The sequence below is a fragment of the Lepidochelys kempii genome, chromosome 2, assembly GCF_965140265.1.
Source record: "Lepidochelys kempii isolate rLepKem1 chromosome 2, rLepKem1.hap2, whole genome shotgun sequence".
NCBI lineage: Eukaryota > Metazoa > Chordata > Testudines > Cheloniidae > Lepidochelys > Lepidochelys kempii.
In genome coordinates, this window is record NC_133257.1 from 91359105 (window position 1) to 91378897 (window position 19793).

General features: G+C 43.1%; 2 protein-coding genes across 2 annotated transcripts in view; one reads left to right on the plus strand and one right to left on the minus strand.

Annotated features, from left to right (window-relative positions):
- LOC140906847 (uncharacterized) overlaps positions 1-1559 on the minus strand; it is a 79555-nt gene extending 77996 nt beyond the window's left edge. The window contains exon 1 of the mRNA XM_073331627.1: positions 1512-1559. Coding sequence (XP_073187728.1) covers positions 1512-1544 — 33 coding nt within the window. The 5' untranslated portion in view covers positions 1545-1559. The remainder of the gene's footprint in view (positions 1-1511) is intronic.
- Positions 1068-19445, plus strand: CIDEA (cell death inducing DFFA like effector a). Its single transcript, XM_073331634.1, has 5 exons — positions 1068-1192; positions 6359-6515; positions 7246-7392; positions 10747-10925; positions 14740-19445. The coding sequence occupies exons 1-5, from the start codon at positions 1155-1157 to the stop codon at positions 14867-14869; spliced, it is 651 nt and encodes a 216-aa protein (XP_073187735.1). The 5' UTR covers positions 1068-1154; the 3' UTR covers positions 14870-19445.
- Positions 19446-19793: the final 348 nt, after the last annotated feature.

Consider the following 19793-nt stretch of genomic DNA (forward strand, 5'->3'; position numbering starts at 1 on the left):
TGGTATCTCTGATATGTCTGATCTGCTGGAAAAACAGAAGACTTTATTTTCCAGTGTTGTCAATCTACCACTTTTTACCATCATTCTCCTGCTCCTTTTTCACATGCTCAATATTCTCTCTCCCTAGTTCATGATACCTTACCCCTATATAACCACTTTTGTATATTCTTAGCAAAAATAAAAGAGAGAGCTCTTTAGGCAGATTTGCTTTTAGCTCTGTAGAGGGCAACAGCTGCAATAACTGACTTGGGTCCTGATTCTACAATGTCTTGGAAGCTTTAATACTCAATTTACACCTGGGCGAACACTACCATTTTAATGTGCTATTCGTTTTATACCCACTTTGCACAGATGTAAATGACCACACCAGCTGCAGGGGAGTCATGCCATTGTAGTCATACCACGGCTCTATTTCTCAAACTATGGCCATCTCAACCTATACCCACCAGAAAACCTCTATATTCCCATCAGAATGTATGTAAGCACAAATATACAAAGACAAACACGAACAAAATCAATAGAAAGCTTTCTATTTAAAAAGTAGTGAGGAAAAATTGTGCAAAACCAGAGCAGGGAAAATAAAGTGACAGTAAAGAGACCATCACACTAGCTACCAGGGAATGAAAAATGGTCATCAGTGATACATAGGCAGAGGGGACCAAGCCCCATTTATTCATTAATTCTTATGAAGATAAGAGGGATGCCTGGTGCATCCAGCCGCCTGCTCTGAGAAACAGCCCGTGTCGTTTGAACTCTCGCACCAGCCAGGGGGCTGCAGCCTGCCAATAAATGGTTTTATTTGGTCCCTGCCCCTCCACTTCACCCCACCCCACCCACTTCTTCCCCTGATCCCTCCCCCACCCCAATACTCACTCTCTGACCCTTCCCTCTACCTTAAACCTTCTGCTCAGCCCCCCCCCATTACCCCTCCCGCCTCTGACCCCATCCCTCACGCCCGGGCTCATGCAAACCCAGCACCTCTGCCCCTCCGCCCCGCGCCAGGCGGGCACTGGGAGTGGGCGTGGCTTCCCGGGAGTGGGTTCGCTCGGGCGGGGGCGGGGGCGGGGCCGCGCCCCGGCCCGCGATAAGTAGCGGCGGCGGCGGTGGCGGGCGGTCCCCGGGTTGCTGGTTGTTGGCGCGGCGCCCGGCTCGGCATGGCGAGCGCTCGGGACTACGCCGGCGCCCTGGTGCGGTGAGTGAGCGCGCGCGCGTCCCCGGGGGCACCGGCCCGAGGCGCAGCGGGGAGTCTGAGGCTGGATGCAAACCCCGGGGGAGGCGGCTTCCCGCCCATATGGTGCTGCCGGGGCTCCGCCCGTGGTGCCGCCGAGCAACCCGCTTCGCCCTGACCTGATCCCGCAGCCGGGGCTCTCTGGCTCACTCGAAACCTGTCGCTAATAGCTCCTGTTGCAAATGTAACTCGCAGGTGTTGCCGGGCCTCCTGGGGAGACCCCTAGCTCCCGCACCGTCTGGCTTAAAGCAAAAGCTGCAGTGCCTTGTCGGGATGACTTTACCTGCTGAAAACCCCGTGCATCCGACCTGGGCATCTTGCTTCCTCTGAAACTCTCGTTTCAGCAGAGATGGTCGTGGATTAGCCGTTTCCGTATGGCCGGGAATCGCAACGTAGTTGCACGTCCGTCATACCCAAAAGGAAACTCTTCCTAGTGTCTCCTTTCATCCACTGCTTTGTTAAAGAACAAAGAAGTGGATGAAAGCCTCTCAACAGAGGTCAAACTATTTTTAGACCGTGGCCATGGCTCTCAGCCATAGTAGGGGTACGACAGCAGCAGGACCGTTTGCTCCCTTGCTTCAGGAGTAACTGTGTACACTACTATTACATCTCAAATGTTTGAAAACTGAGACTGAAAGAAAACAAGAAGATAATCTTAAAGACTAGACAGAATTGTGGTTGGTCTTGTGTTCTAAAGCACTGGCAGGTGAAACTCCCACTGGCTTAATTATAAGCTTTGGCGTTCTGGAGTTTGCTTCAATTCTTCGTTTCCTACCACTGGCATCTTGACCATTGAGATCTTCTAAAAGATCGTATCAAGTAAACAAGTTACTTTGATTTAATTAAATACAGGACACTAAATAGCTTGTACAATGTTGCGGCAGTAAAACTAGCAAATGGTACATCTACTGCACCATAGTATATACTAAACCGGTGTTTTTCAATCCGTGGGTCGCGACGCAGCACTGGGTCGCGGCATGTAAGGCACTGGGTTGCCTTAGTCTGGTCAGCACCGCCAACGGAGACATTAAACATCGCATCAGCAGTGCTGGCCAGCTAAGGCAGGATAGTGCCTACCTTTTCCAACACCATGCTGCGCCCTGGAAGTGCAGGCAGGGGGACCACAGAGCCCCCACATGCTTCCCGCACCCCAAACAGCAGCTCAGCACTTCAATTGGCTGGTTCCCGGCCAATGGGAATGGGGCGGGGTCGGCGCCGGTGGGCAAGAGTCAGATGCCTCCACCTAGAGCCAGACCTGCTGCCGGCCACTTCTGGGGTGCAGAGCAGTCCTCGGTGCACCCCGGCTGTGCTGCTGACTAGGAGCTGCTGGAGGTAAATCTCCGCCTGCACCCCTACCCCAACTCTGAGCCCGCCAAACCCAGAACCTCTTCCTGCAACCCAAACTCCTCATCTCTGGCCCCAGCCCAAAGCCTCTGGCCCCAGCACAGAGCCCTGAACCCCTCATTCCTGGCCCCACCCTGTGGCCCTCACCCTTGCACTCCATCCCCGAGCCCCTCCCACATCCCCAAACCCCTCATCCCCAGCTCCGTTGGGTCGTGGGCATCAACAGTGTTCTTCAACTGGGTCCCCAGGGAAAAAAAATTAAAACCACTGTACTAAACTAGATATCATGCCAAGAAAGTGTAAGGCTCATGAGTCAATCATTAAATTTAAGGTGTGACTTAAGTCTTAAGTCAATGTTGCAGCTATTCAGTGTGTCTAAAAAGACCGTTCTCACTATGGAGCAGTCTTAAATTTGTATAGTTTGTCTTCATCTTGCACATTCTAATGAATCTAAATTAGCTATTCCAGTCATTCTTTCACTTCTAGTTCTGTGAATGATAAAATTCTAAAACACGTAGTCTGAGGAAATGCTAATAGCACATATCCTCCCTGAAACACTAACTGCATCACTTTTAGCTGATTCACTCCCCTGACGCTAAGGGTAGTCAATTTACTCTAATCTAAAGGTCACAAACAGGCTATAGATTGGTGTTGTGCAACTTGTGACTCCTGAGTATGACTGAAGGCTGTTGCACCATATCGCTTAGACAACCATGCATGACACCCTGTACGTTGTCTGCAGGCTGTCTCAAGCTTTGCAGCCAACAGTGTGCACAGAGTTCATTGTAAAGTACCGCCCACTGAAAAGTAGCTGAATTCATGGATCCTACATGTCTCCATTCTAAACAAGTGTTTGGAATACTATGTGCAAGTTCCTACTTCAAAAATGAAGAACTTCTAATGTGGCTCTAGCACCAAGTCAGGCGCTTTACTAAAGTTTGAGGATGATGGTTGTGTACCTTTGTAGAAAACTCTTCTATGCCCTGGAACTGGTATTACTGCCTAGACAGGGTAAAATACCTGTACTCTGCCTCCCTAAAACATACCCTTTGTAGCTTAATAATAAAACAGATGTGGGCCTGTTTAACTTACTAATGAAGCTATTAAATGTAATTAGCATTTCTTGCTATTGTTGCACCATTTTTCTGTCTTGGCTTTCACTTTTTCTTTCCACAGTAGATTGTGGGGTACCAAGTCTTGCGGTGACGCCAAGCCACCTGAGGATTCCCTTGCATCAGGAATCCACTTGTCTGCTTCAAAGGCTGCTTTCTAATTGCTACAGTATAAAGCAGCCAGACTGGGTTCCAAGGATCTGGATTAGTATGTCTAAAAGTCCTTGGCTGCAGTCGCTATAGACATGTAAGGGTTGGATCTGGTGTCCAAATAGGTAAAAAGGCAAGCAATCACTGATGCTCCTATCACTAAGAATCCTGTTTGCTCTACCAACTGAGAACCCAGAGTTCTCAGCTACTTGAACAGGCAGAAACAGTTTCAGGTTAAATATTACGATGACAGTCTTGCTATAAATGGATGCAGGTATAGATGGAAACAGTGACTGATGGTAGTACTAGAGAGTACAAGGGAACTTCAATTCTGAACCCATTCACATCACAAAAGTCATTCTAATCACAATCTTACATCTTAATGTGATCCTATGGCTTTGTTTCCATGTTGGATTCAAAACTGGGCACTACATCTTGATACTACTGGAGGATTTGGGTGCCAAAATTGGACAAATAGCAGCACAAGATTGCCGAAATCATGTAAGCTCAGCTCTTGAGCTGTTTAACCTGAACCCAAGCTCTTACTTGGCTCTGAATCCTAAAACTAAAAGCCCACATGATGCTTCCTTGTCCTGTCAGGAACTTATTGATACATCATGTTTGCCTTGGCCCTGTGCTTTTTTCTTATGCTTTGTCTTCTGCCTGAACAAATTCCCTTTTTGGCAAAATAAGACTTCACAAGATCTAATTCAGCTTAGTGATAGAAAGTAAACTGACACACTTAATAGCCTCCAACCCCCACTGTTCCACCTGGGCTTGTTGAGTCTTTCAGATCAAGTACTGTACTGGCAAAGTAACTTTTATATAAAAGTGATGTATGCTTCCTGTTGTCTGAAAAAGCTTCAGACAGCTCCCTACTATTGGGGCCTTAAGCTTGATGATGGGATATGAAACTTCTTCGTTGTATGCTACTGGTCCAAATCTAGTCCATATTGCTAGCAGTCAAAAGGTAAAAACTGATCACTTGTGGGCTGTGCAACACATTGATCACTAGGCATAAGATCAAGAGCAAATACCTACATCACAGAAACTTAACTGTAATTCTTGGTAACTGGGCAGAAAAATTCCCGTTCACCCCAGGGAAAACTTCAAATCAGGGTTGAAGTGCACACTGGTATGGCAGGGAAACTTACAAGATTTCATTTTGCACTGTATCTGATCATTGGTAGTGCCTAGTACCTCATGTGCTGAATTTGTTCTTCAGCAGGGAAAAACAATCCAGAAAGCAATGGCTTAAACTACACATGGAATAAAAATTAATCAAAAGAATACTTATTGAATTAAGTGAATCTCAAACTAAGAATATGTTGCAGATTATGAAGAACAAAGCCAGTAGACAGTGAAGGAAATGTCTGGCCAGAATTAAACCTGTGACAGGCACTTATCAGGAACTAGAACCAAAACATAACTTGATAGTCAAAACTAGCAATCTCTGACTTTCAGACCAACAAACTTAGTCCATGCAGCCTCAGCTGAATTAAATGGGCTTAGGGAAGATCTTATCATACTCACTATACCAAATCTAATTTCAAGCAAATCTAATTTCAGCCAAATAATTGCATCAAATCGCACACTAGTATTCAAAATAGTCATTCCAATGTCTAAGCTACTTGAAGCATCTAACTTGCTGCATCATGGCAGACTTCCAAATCTTGACAAAGCCAATGCTGCAAAGAAGTAATGGCTCATCTTAAAATAGCTACTGCTAGCTAGCTTGCCACTTGCAACAGGCATGTGAACTCCCAGTGCTTTGGTGGCATAATAATGGAAGTTATCCAGGTGAATCCCTGCCTCATAGCAGGTGGATGCAGGGGCACTGTTGATGGGACCCACAGCTGTGTATGCGCTACAATTTACTAGAATAAAACTGGCTTTTCTAATGAACTTCCTTTCATACAGCTATTGGGAGGCATTCAAATGAACCAGCCAAATGAAAGATCAGTTTAATTATCTGTAAGATAAACAGTGGTGCTGAAGTAAACTAAGTTGGAAAGGTAGCTGCTCTAAGCGAGGAGACCCCCGGGGCCTAAGGGATGTGCCATCCGCTTCCCGGAGCGGCGTGGAGCCAGGGCAGGTAGGAAGCCTGCCTTTGCCCCGCTGGACTTTTAGTGTGCAGGGAGGGGGAGGAGTTAATCAGCGGGGCCTGTAGACCCCGGGGTACACTTGAGGACCCCAGGGGTCCACAGATCCCAGTGTGGGAAATGCTGCAATATCCTATTAAAGAAGGTCAAAGTTGTTGTAAGCAAGACTGTGACCAGTGGTGACCTGGCCAAGTTGGTCCCAAATATCTGTACAGTTCTAAAACTGAAAACCATTATCTTGCCAGGAAGAAAGCAAATACTCTAGTTTTATTGAAACAACTTTGGTCTTTGAACTTCTTAAATAACTTAATCTGGTCTCAACTGGCCTGTGAGAACTACATATGAGCATTATATAGTGAATGTATACATCACAATGACTAATCTCAGTGTTTTTTTTTTATTAAAATGAAACTGTTTTTTAGATCTCTGGTATCAATGGGAACATCTGTGGGGTCGGTGACACGACAGACCCTATTCCCTCCTCTCTTACCTGCAGCCCGACCTTTCCGTGTATCAAATCATGACCGCAGCAGTCGGAAAGGAGTTGTTGCAAGCAGCCTGCAGGAGTTTATTAGCAAGGTATATCAAACGCTTGGTTGAGACTTAAAACTACTTGTCAGTAAGAACATAATACCTAGGCCTTCTGGTCTCAACTCTGTATGAGAGCAAAACTTACTTCATGACTGAACTTATTTCAGAATTCAGAGCCTCAAAAACCTGGTGAATTGGAGTCTAAGATAAATACCATGGCTTTTTAGAGATGTATATGGGATATTGAGTGTCAAATGCAGGATGACACTTCATTGAAACATAGTGTAGTCCTTCAACAGAAGGAGATACTGGAAATACTGTCTCTAAACTAAAATGATGGGAGTCTTGCTCTGAAAGATTCAACTAGACTGCTTGTGGAGCTATACGTAATGACGTCTAGTTGGATTCCTCCTTTTTAGAATTAACCCTTTGTATTTAAATACAGTATCAAAGCCTGCTTACATTACCATGAGATCCAGATACTCTGGAAGTTCTGTGCACTTTCACAGCAACTTGATTAGGGAGTGAGGGAAGAAAAGAGTAACTACTTTGCAGAGTACAGGACCATATGTACAGTGCAGATGCCACAACTCTTCCTTGGTGTGGAAGTTGGAACTGATCTTTATAGGTAAAACAGAAGCAAGTCAGTACCTTCATTTGGTGTTAGAACTACTCAACGAATGAGTAGTTGTCCTTAAATCTTAACTAGACAGAAGGAATTAACTTAAGAAAGCAGATGCATTCTGAATTAGATCCATCTACTATTTTTTTATTGTAGGCCCTAGATGCCTTGCTGATTACTGCTGGACTGATTACTCTAGTTTTGGAGGAAGATGGCACAATTGTGGATACTGAAGAGTTCTTTCAATCTCTGGGAGATAATACACACTTCCTTCTTCTAGAAAAAGGACAGAAATGGACACAAGTAAAGTGTTAACTTTTTTGTAACTTTTACAGATCACCTTTGGCTTAAGGAGAATTGTGGCAGCTGGCAGTGGGGCAAGGGGTGGGAGTGGTGGAGGAATGGGAGGAAAATTGCCTTCAAAGAAGGCTGGGGTATCAAAACCAAAACCTGCTTACTATGCTAAGAATGCATAGTCTTTCCAGAGGACTAGAAGTAGGGAGTTCTTCTGACCCTCAGCTGAACAGGCAGAAAACCCATTACAAAAACCTAACATAAATTGGAATTAAATATGTCACAGGCATCTACAAGAACCAAAACAAAAATCCCTTTTTTGCTCAAGTGTCTCCTATATTGTGGAAATATGACTAGTCCTCCTTGACTAGAGAGAGAAACTAAACACCAATATTTTTTTACATCAAGCAAAACAGACTTTGGTTTTTTATCAAAAGCATGGCTTTTCCTCTAGGCAGTTCACTTTAAAGGAAAAGCCAAGGCATGATTACAGCATAATCTGAAACAGAAGTGTAAAACTCCATATTCTGAGCACATTAGATACTCAGTAGAGCTAACTAAATTAGAAAAAATATTTCTGCATTATTCCATGTGCAGAGCTAAAGTGTGCCATCAAAACATAATTATGAAATAGAAAAACAGATGTCTAGACTTTTTTCTTGGCATAAGAGCATTTTAAGATGAATGTGCCTGGTTTATCTAGTCGTTTGGGGTTTTTTTGGGACACTCCTTCCCTTGGGTACAAACTGGGGACCTTCAGTCACATGTGGGAATAGTTCTGATCTCCATAATGCAAATAAGAGATTAGGTCATTTCTCTAATGGCCCTTCTGTTAAATGACAACTGTCTCCCCAGAAAAACAAATTGCTTGTGCTTGTCAAGTGACAAAGGCTAGCAGTACCACTGTCTCCTCTGACTGCCCATGGATGACAAGCCTTAAATTGTCACCTCTCTTAGACTAGGACCTAGGTTGCAGGCTCCTGTGTACACATGACAGACACAGCTTCCAAGGAGCAGAACAGCAGGGACTGGGCAGTAGTCCCCAGTGACCAGACAGCCTTTTCAAAACAATGTCATCCTTCTTAACAGAAGGAACATAACCTAGCATAAAACAGGTTTTGAAATTGCCTATACAGGCTTATCTACCTAGAGCTCACCATCCTCTTGATGTTAGCCAGGTAGACCTAATGTTTTCAAATTTCCTCTGACCAATTCTCCTTTCTCTCAAAAGTGGGACTTACTGTTTAGTGTGCCTTTGATCTTAGGCTTCATCTCTGGCAGGTGCTCCCTTAACTAATAGCCCAGACATTGTTTTCTTAATGTTCCTAGAAGTGTTCTCCTCAGAAGTACCCTGTCTGCAGTTATTGTGGTGGTTCTTGCTTAGTTCCTTCCACAATACCCCTTTTGGCCTGGGTCCATAGTCAAACTACCCTTGCAGCAATTGAACAAGCATAATGTGCATAAATTAATAGAGAAGCCCCCACATTTCTAGGAAAAGTTTATGAATTGGAGAGTCCAGAGGAGAGCAATAAAAAGGTCTTTTTTTAAGAGGCTAAAAACTGGGTATATTTAGTTTGGGGCAGGGGGGAGACCAAGGAGAAACCTGGTAAGTCTTCAAGTACATTAAGGGCTGTTTATAAAGAGGCTGGGGATCAATATTTTCTATGTCTAGGCTCACTACTTCTTGTCCTACCTTCAGTAATCAGCAGCAAGGGAAATCAAAGTTTGTTAGAAAGGGCTTTCTAACAGCTATAAGGGTAATTAAGCTCTGGAATAGGTTTCCAAGGAAAGTTGTGGAACCCTCATCACTGGAAGTTTTTATGGAGAGGTTGGACAAACCCCTGTCAAGAGTGGTCTGGTTTACTTGGACCTGCCGCCAGCACAGCAAGTTGGACTTGAGTTCGAGGTCACTTCTAGCCCTATATTTCTGATTCAGACTCCAGTGATCTATGTATAGTTGCAAAATAACTCAAATGAGGAACATGACTTAGTCATATACCATCTGCCAGCATCCTCAACTTAAAGCTACAAAGAGCATGGGAACTAGGTAATGAGCATGCTGCAAGAGTATTTGTAAAACATAGCTTCAAGTGTTTAAAATTCATCCTTGTGAAAGGGAGCCAAACCCTAAGCATTTACTGTGGACTGTCAAAGCAAAAACAAATGCAGATCAGTCTAGTGTAAACATTATTGAGACCAAGTACCCTAGTAATTTGTATCTTAGCCTTTCCTGTACACTACTTACTAGATAAAATTGCAAAGCTGCTCCAAGCAATCTGTTTGTTAAAAATAGTGATAAGTGATGTACAAAGCATTCCAAAAGCACTAATGAGAGTAAAATTCTCATTGAGTGAGATACAGGATATATCCACTAGATGTCCCCCTACAGCATTGGACTGCTGTAAACACTTCTCAGTGACAATATCTTAAAGTGGGGCAGGGAGAAAGCATGAGCAGCTTTTCACTGTCACTTGGTAGGCAACCTGGGAGGAGGTCAGGATTTAGCAGTTGAAGGTGCTTGCTTTCTAACAACTATCCTTGTTCTCCCTCTAAGTTTGCTTAAATACAACTTAGTGCTGTTCTGGGTCTATTCTAACTATCATCATAGTGGTTCCTTCCAGTGACTTATTAACTACTTGGGGGTTACTTCAAATCCTAGTCACAAAGACTAGGTCCACAAATCACCAACCACCGGATTCCCAGGTGCTATTCCAAAGCCTGTCACCATGCAGCTGGGCAAACTCCCTTTTAAGGTAAACACTGGGCATATGGACTCCTGATTACTTTAAAATATTAGTCTGTTTGCTGCAGCAGTCCACGTAAAGCAGTCTCTTCTCAGTTACTGGTTGTTCATTTCAAAACTGGTGTCATTGTGCCAATACAGCTGGCTTTCTAAATAACTTTAACATGTCACTAGTGTTGTAATCCTGGTGGAATTTGGCCCTGATAGTTCAAGGATTCTCAGGTCATCTTGAGACGAGTCTGACTAAAGAAAAGTAACATTTCACATATGCAAAAATGGATTAACAAATGCAAAAAACAATAGATACTTGAAGGGAGTATCCATTGTTTTTTGCATTTATTAATCCATTTTTGCATATGTGAAATGTTGAGTATCAATTAATATATGAAGGATTAGTTACTTTAGAGAGTCCTCAAATGAAGTCATGATGAAAGCTGCAAGTTTGTGACAAATACCTTGTAACCACTACTGGGATTCATGTCCCTCACCAATAATGTAGATTGGAATAACATTTAATACCTCTAAAGAATAGCTGCATTATTTAGTGTCATTAAGGCATATTCACTATGCTCTCGCCTCTACTGGATATAGTATAAAACTAATTGTCTCTTTAAAATCAGGGAGAAAATATCACCGCTGTACAGCAGACTAAGAAAATGGGGGTAGCCAACATTACTCTGGACTTGTACAAGCTGAATCCAAAGGATTTTATTGGCTGTCTAAACATTAGAGCTACTTTCTATGAAATCTACTCTGTGTCATATGACATCAAATGTATGGGAGCAAAGACTGTGCTGCGGTAAGTATGCATTCCTATTAGTCAGTTGGGGGAATATAAACCAAAACCGGTCTCAAAGGAGCATGAACTTTAAATGATCCCACAACGAAGATGCTAACTGGTTAGCCATGTCTGCATTAACTGGTAGAGGCAAAGGCATCTTTATACTGTTTCCTGCCCATGACACAGCAATCTGCAGTAGCCATTCTTAGCTTTTTTTACAATGATTTTTTTGATGTAGCTAAGGTTACATGGCAGAAATTTAAAGTAGAACCTTACCACAAGAGTAAGATATTACAAATGGAAGTGTTGTAAGCAAAACCAGTCCATGTACAGTAACTGGTGGTTGAAGGCTGACTGGTTGGGAAGGATGCCAAGTTCCTTTCATTGAAACCAAAACTACTTCAGTGTCGTGAAATGAAGAACTGAATAACAGTAACCTTTAGGCTTTTCCCACATTCTGCATAACCAGATCAGTTTCCCCTTCTGATGGGGATGGAGGAAATAGAGAAATGGGGGGTATAAAGTGAACTTTTTACTATCTTTAGGTGGATTTTGCATATCAGAATAAGATTGAGATACCTTGGTTCTCAAGTGAACTGCCTTTCCCTGCTACAGAGCAGTTTAGGCTAAGTGTATCCCTTCAAATACTGAAATGCAGATATTGTTTAATGTCATAAATTGACACTCCCTGGTTGAAGATGGAAGCAAATATTCTATCTACTCTGCCAGTCCAAGTGTAGAAGGCTCAGTCATTACAGGTTGAAACTACATGAACATGAAGATATTCTAGATCACTGAAGTGAGGACTTCAAAAGACAATGGCTTACTGACTCAGATGAAAGTTCTAAAATACTAAATTGCAAACAGCACACCTTGCTGCACCTGTCTGACAAAGTTCTGGCCCCTCAAATCCTATGTAAATTGAGACTAAACAAGACACTGGCCTAAAATTGGCATAGACTGATAGTCTATCCCTTAATGTCTGGATTCTCAGTCTTGGATTTAAATGAGGGTCTAGTTATGCCATGTATTAGACCCTTCCCCAGCTCTGACTTCAATGGGTCTGGATGGATAACTGAGTGCAGAACTTCATTTAACAGAACTAAACGCTGTCCCCTTGTGACAAGTGGGGACTAATGTCTTGTGCCAATCTTTAATTCAATTATCAGTTATGGGTTTGAACTCTAACAATGGAACTTGCATTGTTAAAGAGCGAATTTTTAAGTGTCAGTTCCTCCAAACTCTTGCCAGCATGCTGCAGCTGCTGAGAGAAGCTGATACAGGAAGTGAAAAAAGCAGCAGGCAAATAGCTGAGGTATCTGGAGTCCTGCTACAAGCATAGCTACATTATAAGACGACCATTTGAGGGCCAGTACAAGCAAGTAAGTCCTCCTGCAAAGGGCTATCTGGAGGGAAGATAAGAGCCTATCCCAAGTGGCTGCAAGCTGAAGACAAACTCTGCATTGGGGTCTCAGATAGTCCCTTGAAAAACGTTCTATTGATTCTGAAGTTTCATACACTGAATCCTCCCAAATGTTCACTTGGCAGGCAGGGAGCCCCTCACATGCCATCAAACATGATGAATTTTCTGATTTTTTTTATTGTCTTTTCAAAGAGAGGATCAAATGTCCAGACCAACAAATAACAATCTCCTCCACAGCTAAAAATGCCACTTGCACCCACAGCCAGTTGTCTCACAACAGCTGCTGTGTGTAAGACACAGCTGCATAGAGGCCTAAGAAGGCTGCACCTGGTTCTATAAAGTCACTTGGCCAGCCCAGCAGACTAATTGAAAAGAACATACTGAAGCTATAGCAAATAGGTGTCTTTCATGTCATGAAAAAGGAGTTGTATTTAAAGCACTGCCAAGTCCCTGAGAGATCTTTATTCAACCTCTGTAGAGTGAATTACTGACTGCAAAAAAAATCTAAATTCTCTTCCCATAGGCAATGGGGGAGGAGTGTAGGAGAAAAGGATCTGCCTTCTGCATTAAACAGGAATCCTAGAAGTGGGGAGTACTAGTAGAGCACACTTGCATTCATCCTTACTCAGGGATGGGAAAGCTAGGCTGCCGAAAAGTGAGGCTTTACTTCAAGGAAGGGAAGAACTAGGTCAACATCTATCTAAGGAATTGTTGGTGGGGAAGGGAGAGGATCTCATTCATAGAGCAGTGGTTGAGTTTCAGACTAGCCCTCTGATTATTCCTGTACTTTGTTCCCTTCCCTTTGTTCTCTACTTCCTAGTATATTTAGTTGTAGCTGTGAGTTTGGGTAACTTCCAGGTACTTCAGTCTAGAAGATTCATTTGGTTTTAGAGAGAAAAAGCAGGATTGTAAATATACAGATCTGGTACAGAAAGCTGAACTCAGTGTAGTTCCTGGTCTAGATGGCCTGGTTTTCTCATTCTTAGAAAATGTCACTCTAAGGAGTGGCTGGAGGCTGATGTACCAAGAGTGTCGTGACGTGTTCAGCTTTATCTTCTCTACTCCTGGAACTTGCACTAAAACCTGTGGGTCTTGATAAAACCTTAGTGCTCACATTGCCTTAGTTTTATGGGTCTTGTATTGGATCTTAAAGCCTGCCTAAAGCTGAATGTTTCAAGCCACTAATTCACTCTGGAATGTAAGCAGTAACAAGCAATACTCATGAATTGGGAGGACAAAGCTTTGAGTCTCAGCTCCATTAGTATTACATACGTAAGTTCACTGCAGCCAAACAATCCAATGTGAGTGCTCAAGTATAAGACCTGGTCAATACTTTAATAGACATGTCAGTGGTGGTTCTGTAGCTAGCATTCCTCCTTACTTCCCACCTTGTACTATACTAATAGGTAAGATGGATTAATGCTGCAGGGCTCAAATTGACTTCCTGATTACCTGAAGTCATTAATGGAAACATGGCAATGCCAGTAAGGGTATTTGGAATGTTCTGCTGAAAACTCAAGTAACTGCTTTGTCTGCATAACTTAAGTTTCTCTTGCAGGCCCTAACTCTGCTACATGCAAACAGCTTCCTTCCCACTAAGTGGGAATTGCTTCTGTGTCAGGGTGGGCAAACTTTTTGGCGTGAAGTCTGCATTGGGTTTTAGAAATTGTATGGAGGGCCCATTTGGGGAGACTGTGCCTCCCCAAACAGCCAGGCATGGCTTGGTCCCTGCCCCTATCCAATCCCCCCTGCTTCTCTCCCTCTGACAGCCGCCTGGGACTCCTGCCCCATCCAATCCACCTGTTCCCTGATTGGGGGGAGGGGCAGGACCCCTGCCTCATCCAACCCTCCTCTCCTTCCTGACTGTCTCCCCAGGACCCCTGCCCCTATTCAACCCCCCCCGTTCCCCACCCTCTGACCACCACCCCAAATTCCCTTGCCCTCTATGCAGCCTCTCCCTGCCCCCTTACTGTGCTGCCTGGAGCACACAGCCGCAGTGCCCAGCTGGAGCCAGCCATGCACCACAGAGCACTGGGTCAGGCTGCAGCTGTGCTGCCCCAGGAGCTCACTGCCCAGAGCGTTGCACCAGCTGTGCAGTGAGCTGAGGCTACAGGGGAGGGGGAACAGCAGGGAAGTGGCCAGGGGCTAGCCTCCCAGACCAGGAGCTCAGGGCCTGGGCAGGAGGGTCCCATGGGCTGGATGTGGCCCACAGGCCATAGTTTGCCCACCTCTGTTCTATGTAGTGGCTGCAGAATCAGGCCCTGGTGTAATGTTGCTGTATGTTGCCAAACAATGGCTAGAAATGGATGGGATGTGAGGATTCTTCTAAATGTGACTCATCCTGAAAGAGCCCTATGCATTCCAAGACTTTCTTTTAGAAATGACATTGTTAACTTTTTTCTCTTCTAGGAGAATGCTTCGATTTATGTCCCATGTGGCACAAATAACTGGGCAGTTTCTTCTCTACACTGGATCTTATGTGTTGCAGCTGATGGGTGAAGATGAGGAAGATGGCATGTGTACAAACTCAAAGCACTAACAAGCAGTCTCACTTCTAATATCAGTTGCACCTTTTCACACCAAACATTCTCCTGTACAATTCTAAAGATGGCTTCATGGTCTTAAATTTAAGTAGATGAGAGGTTCACTTTAATGGACAAACATGAATCTAACCTTTTGTCCTTTGGCACACTTGCAGATCTTGTGCTTGGAAGATAATGATGTGACAATTGTAAATATGATCGGAGTCTTTAGTCTTTTTAATGCAGTGAATGGAAAGAGGTCTAATGTCTGGGGATTGGACAGAAGTTCCTCCCCCACTACACAGATATCCAAAATGAAGAAAAGGTATACATGGAAGCATGAAATCTTTCTCTACCAAGCGGTAGATTTCCCCTGCATGGATCAAGACTTAATTGTCTTGTGAGTAAACAACCATGTTGCACCTTCTGAATGAATTCTGTGGCTTTTAGTTTCTTTTATGTCCTCAGTACTGTTCATATTAGTGTTCACTCCCTTGGTACTCAAATCCCCAGCTGAATTGTATCTGTTTCACTCTGTATCAATGTAAATAAATAACTTCATTTTTTTCAGTACCATAGGATCTGGTGCAGTGAACTCTTTAAACTAATTTAGTTTAATTAGACAGGTAGTGGAAATAGAGCTGCCCTTACCTTTTTTTTAAGTCTGGCGTGCAAATTTTTGCATTACAGTGCTAATATGTATAAGCATTGCCCTGTAAGCATACTGAAACTATACCAATGTAGGTACAGCCTTATAGGTTGATGCACTAACTGTAGTGGCTTCTAAAATGTGAGTTAATGCAGCACAAACTGTAGATTTACATCTTGATCACTTACCTAACTTGCATTTCTTAGCTCAGTATTTACAATTTCCGGTCCTGCATTGAATAAACTGGTTTAGTGTCATGCCTAGAATACTTACGAGCTTCCTTTCTAAAAAATGAGATTCATAAGCCTCACTGAAATTGCAGTTTGTCCCATCTGTTAAGGCACCCTCAAAGGCACATTTAAAATTCCTAACTTAGATTTAGGAGCATATTTCTTGATCACTGGGCTTGCAGAACATCCACTCTAAATACAGCTAGAAGCTGTACCTACACTAGCATCTTCAGTAACAGTTATGTATAGGATTACCTTTTATGAAGCAACAAACTAGCCCTTAAGCTATTGGATTCCTTAAATTGTAATTATCCATGATGGCAAACTGTTAAAAGACCAATTCTAGAAGATGTACCTCTAGCAGTTGCCATTGCTAATGGCCTCCTCAAGAGTGGCTACAAGTTCCAATATTCAATCTTTAAGGATGCACACCAGCCACCATACAAGCATTTCCCACATTCTATGAAAGTACTCTACCCACCAGCTACATGATATTCTGGTATGGGTGTGGATGGAAGAAATTGAGACATGCATCCACACCCATACCAGAATATCATGTACCTGGTGGGTAGAGTAATTTCATAGAATGTGGGAAATCCTGATTTAAATTCCTCTCAAAGACAGAGAGGGGACTTAAAGCTGTGACTCCCCCAGACCAGTATGCATCCAATGAAGTGAGCTGTAGCTCACTAAAGCTTATGCCCAGATAAATTGGTTGGTCTCTAAGGTGCCACAAGTACTGCTTTTCTTTTTGCGAATACAGACTAACACGGCTGTTACTCTGAAACCATACAAGCATGCACAGCTACAGGGGAAGAATCAGTCCTATGAGATCCAGTAACTAATTACTAGCTGGCATGCTGTGTGAAATGCTGTGTTGGTATTAATGGTCTGAGTAAGACCTTAACATTCTGCAGTTCCTAACTCAGTAGGTTTACCCTTCCAATATTGGATCAATTCAAGCTTCTTGTGTTCATGACCTCTCTAATAGCTATGGTACTATGACATTCTGTGAATTTGTCATAGGTCATTCCCCATGTTCAGATGCTACCCTTCTGTAGATACAGGGGGAAACTGACCTCCCCCTACACAGAAATATGGAACCTATCAATCTTCCAAATTACAGCCATGCTAAATATTACCCTGTGGTAACAGGCATAGCTCTCCTTTGGGGGCCAACAGTCAAGGAGGGGTAACTGCAATATTGTCCAGTTAAAGACTGTATAGAAAGGTGGTATGCTGCTTTGATCAGTATGGATAAAACTAGTCAAAGTGAAAGCATTCCACTCTGGGTAAGCACAGATGTGAAGCTAGTATTACTACCACATGAGTTTAAGCATTTAAAGTATAATCAATCTAGGTTCATTCCTAGTCCTACCTAAGGTGTACTTGTTACACTCAAGGAGCTGGATGTTGTGGTACTTGTCACAGTTATCAAACACATTAGCTGTTCCTCTTGCCCACATTGCAGTGGCCCTTCTGTCTGCTGTGGGTTTGCATTACTTGATTTAGGTTATGTCTACAGGGGAGTAAAACACCCACAGCTGGCCCATGTCAGCTGACTCCAGCTGTGAGGCTATAAATGTTCATTTACACTGAAATTTTAGAACTGTGCAGCCTGAGCCCTGCAAGTGGAGGTCAGCTGACATGGATCAGCTGTGGGTGATTTACTCAATTGTTGACATACCTCCAGTCATGCTGTCTAGTTACTTAAAGGCATTTTCACATAAGTACTCAAGCCTTTGCACTCAGCTCCTGCTCATATTCTGTAGGCAAAACAAGGAGGCTCCTTAAGAATTAAAATTAAAATAGTGTTACCTTCCTGCTGTGATCCAGTATTTATCATACCTTGTTCCACTCTATCCTAAGATCATGACATGCATATAGTCAAAATTCTATTGCAGGAAAAGACTTTTTCAGCCTGCCTGGAGGCAGTAGCGTGCCAGGGCTGAAAGAGCAAGTACCCTCTATCCCTTTGAACGCATACTAGAGAAGAGGTTGAAAACTTTCTTCTGAGGTGGGGATGGCTACAACAAACCAATGGAGACAATGGGACTTCAGTCCAAGGACTGTTTAGCCTTTTACTACAGAGTGTGGAAGGAGGGCACTGAGAATGGGGTGGAGACTAAAAATCTAGGTATTGCCCTAAATGAATACTTTTCCTCCCTTTTTAATAAGGGTAACAGAGCTTGGGGCCAGTAGCAGGGTGGCGAATAGGAATAAGGGTGTGGCAGTAGACATGAACACATCTGAGGTGGAAGCTAAACTCAAACCACTTAATGATACTAAATTGGGAGGTCCAGATAATCTCCATCTAAGAATATTAAAGGAACTGGCACATGAAATTGGAAGCCCAATAAGAAGGATTGGTAATGAATCCATAAATTTTAGGGGTCATACCTTATTACTGAAATTGCAAATATAGTACCTATATTTAAGAAAGGAGGGAAAAAGTGAGCCAGGAAATTAGACCTATTAGTTTGACCTAAATTGTATGTAAAGTCTTGAAACAAATTTTGAAAGGGAGGGCAGTTAAGGACATAGAGCTAAAAGGTCATTGGGATAAAATACAACATGGTAGATTGTGCCAGACCATGCTGCTCTCTTTTTGAGAAGATAACTAATTTTCTAGACAAAGGAAATGCAATAGATCTAATGTACCTGGATTACAGTAAAGCATTTGTTACAGTTCCATGTGGGAAATTATTAATTAAATTAGAGATGATGGGGATTAATGAATTGAAAGGTGAGCAAAGAACTGGTTAAACGGTAGACTACAAGCAGTCATGCTGCAAGGTGAACTGTCAGGCTAGAGGGAAGTTACTAGTGGAGTTCCTCAAGGATTGGTCTTGGACCCAGTCTTATTTAACATTTTCATTAATGACCCCTTGGTGCACAAAATGGGACTGTGATGCTGGCAGACCAGGTGCCAGCTTATGCAAAGGTCCCTAGGCCCCAAATGAACACTGCCACATGCATAGCTGGAAACCAGTCTGGCTCAACTGGCTGTTTAGTATTATTAAAATAGGTGTAAGATTTATAAAAATGAGTTTATGAAATGCTTGTAGGATGCTGAATATATTAATTTCACTTAACAACTATACCTCATGTTACAAGGTCATATTGATTTTTGCATTGTAAACTTCTGTAACTTCAAACAAAGAAACTAATTAATGTAAAGCTGTTGTTCCTAAGCTTTCCATTGTGTGCGCACGCACACAGTGGGGGCATGCCTGGGCCCCTCCATGCTGCTTGGGGGAGTGTATCTCAAAGTTCGGGTACCATTGATGTAAAGGTTGCTTCCTACAGAAGGTGTTAGGTCCTGGACACGAGAAAGCCCATTGAAACCAAATGAGCTGTTTTGAAACATCAAAGGATAAAGACTTTGTTGGCTGATCTACACGCGAGCACACGAAGAGGAGATGTGCACATGGATTCATCCCATCATCTTGAACTTTGGGAGACGGCAATAAAAATCTCTGACAAGAGGAACTATCTCTCTGCTGCATGAATTCTGAAGGGGGAAGATTTCTAAGCAAGAGTACCCCATGTGGATTAGTCCTAAAGGACATATAAAGAAGCTGCTGTAATATGCAAGCTATTACCCTTTTGGAACATAAGACTGTAACTCATTGATCTGCATGTTACCTGCTTTAACCTTCTAAATAACTCTCATTTCTTTACTTAGTTAATAAATCTTTAGTTGGTTTATTATAGGATGGGCTACAAGCGTTGTCTTTGGGGTAGGAGCTAAGGTACAGTTGACCAGGGGTAAGCGACTAGTCCTTTAAGTCCAGGAGTAATTTGAACATAGTTGTGATGTTTTGGTGTAAGGGACCATCTATCACAAAGCCAAGCTTGTGGCAAGATAAACTGAAATACGTAAGGGGACCATCTGTGACTGCATGGTTAGGCTGTTATAGTACCTGAGGGGTTCAAACTTGATACTTGGTTGGTGAAATCTAAGCATAAAACTCTCAGTCAATTTGGGGTTTTTACCCCGGTTCTTTAGTGTACCCTGAGGTTGTTACTCACACTCTGAGCCACTCAAGACAACTTGAC

Coding starts and splice junctions, on each gene's coding strand:
- CIDEA (XM_073331634.1), top strand. CDS start 1,155: ATGGCGAGCGCTCGGGACTACGCCGGCGCCCTGGTGCG. Junction 1,193..6,358: donor TACGCCGGCGCCCTGGTGCG/GTGAGTGAGCGC, acceptor ACTGTTTTTTAG/ATCTCTGGTATCAATGGGAA. Junction 10,926..14,739: donor GGAGCAAAGACTGTGCTGCG/GTAAGTATGCAT, acceptor TTTCTCTTCTAG/GAGAATGCTTCGATTTATGT.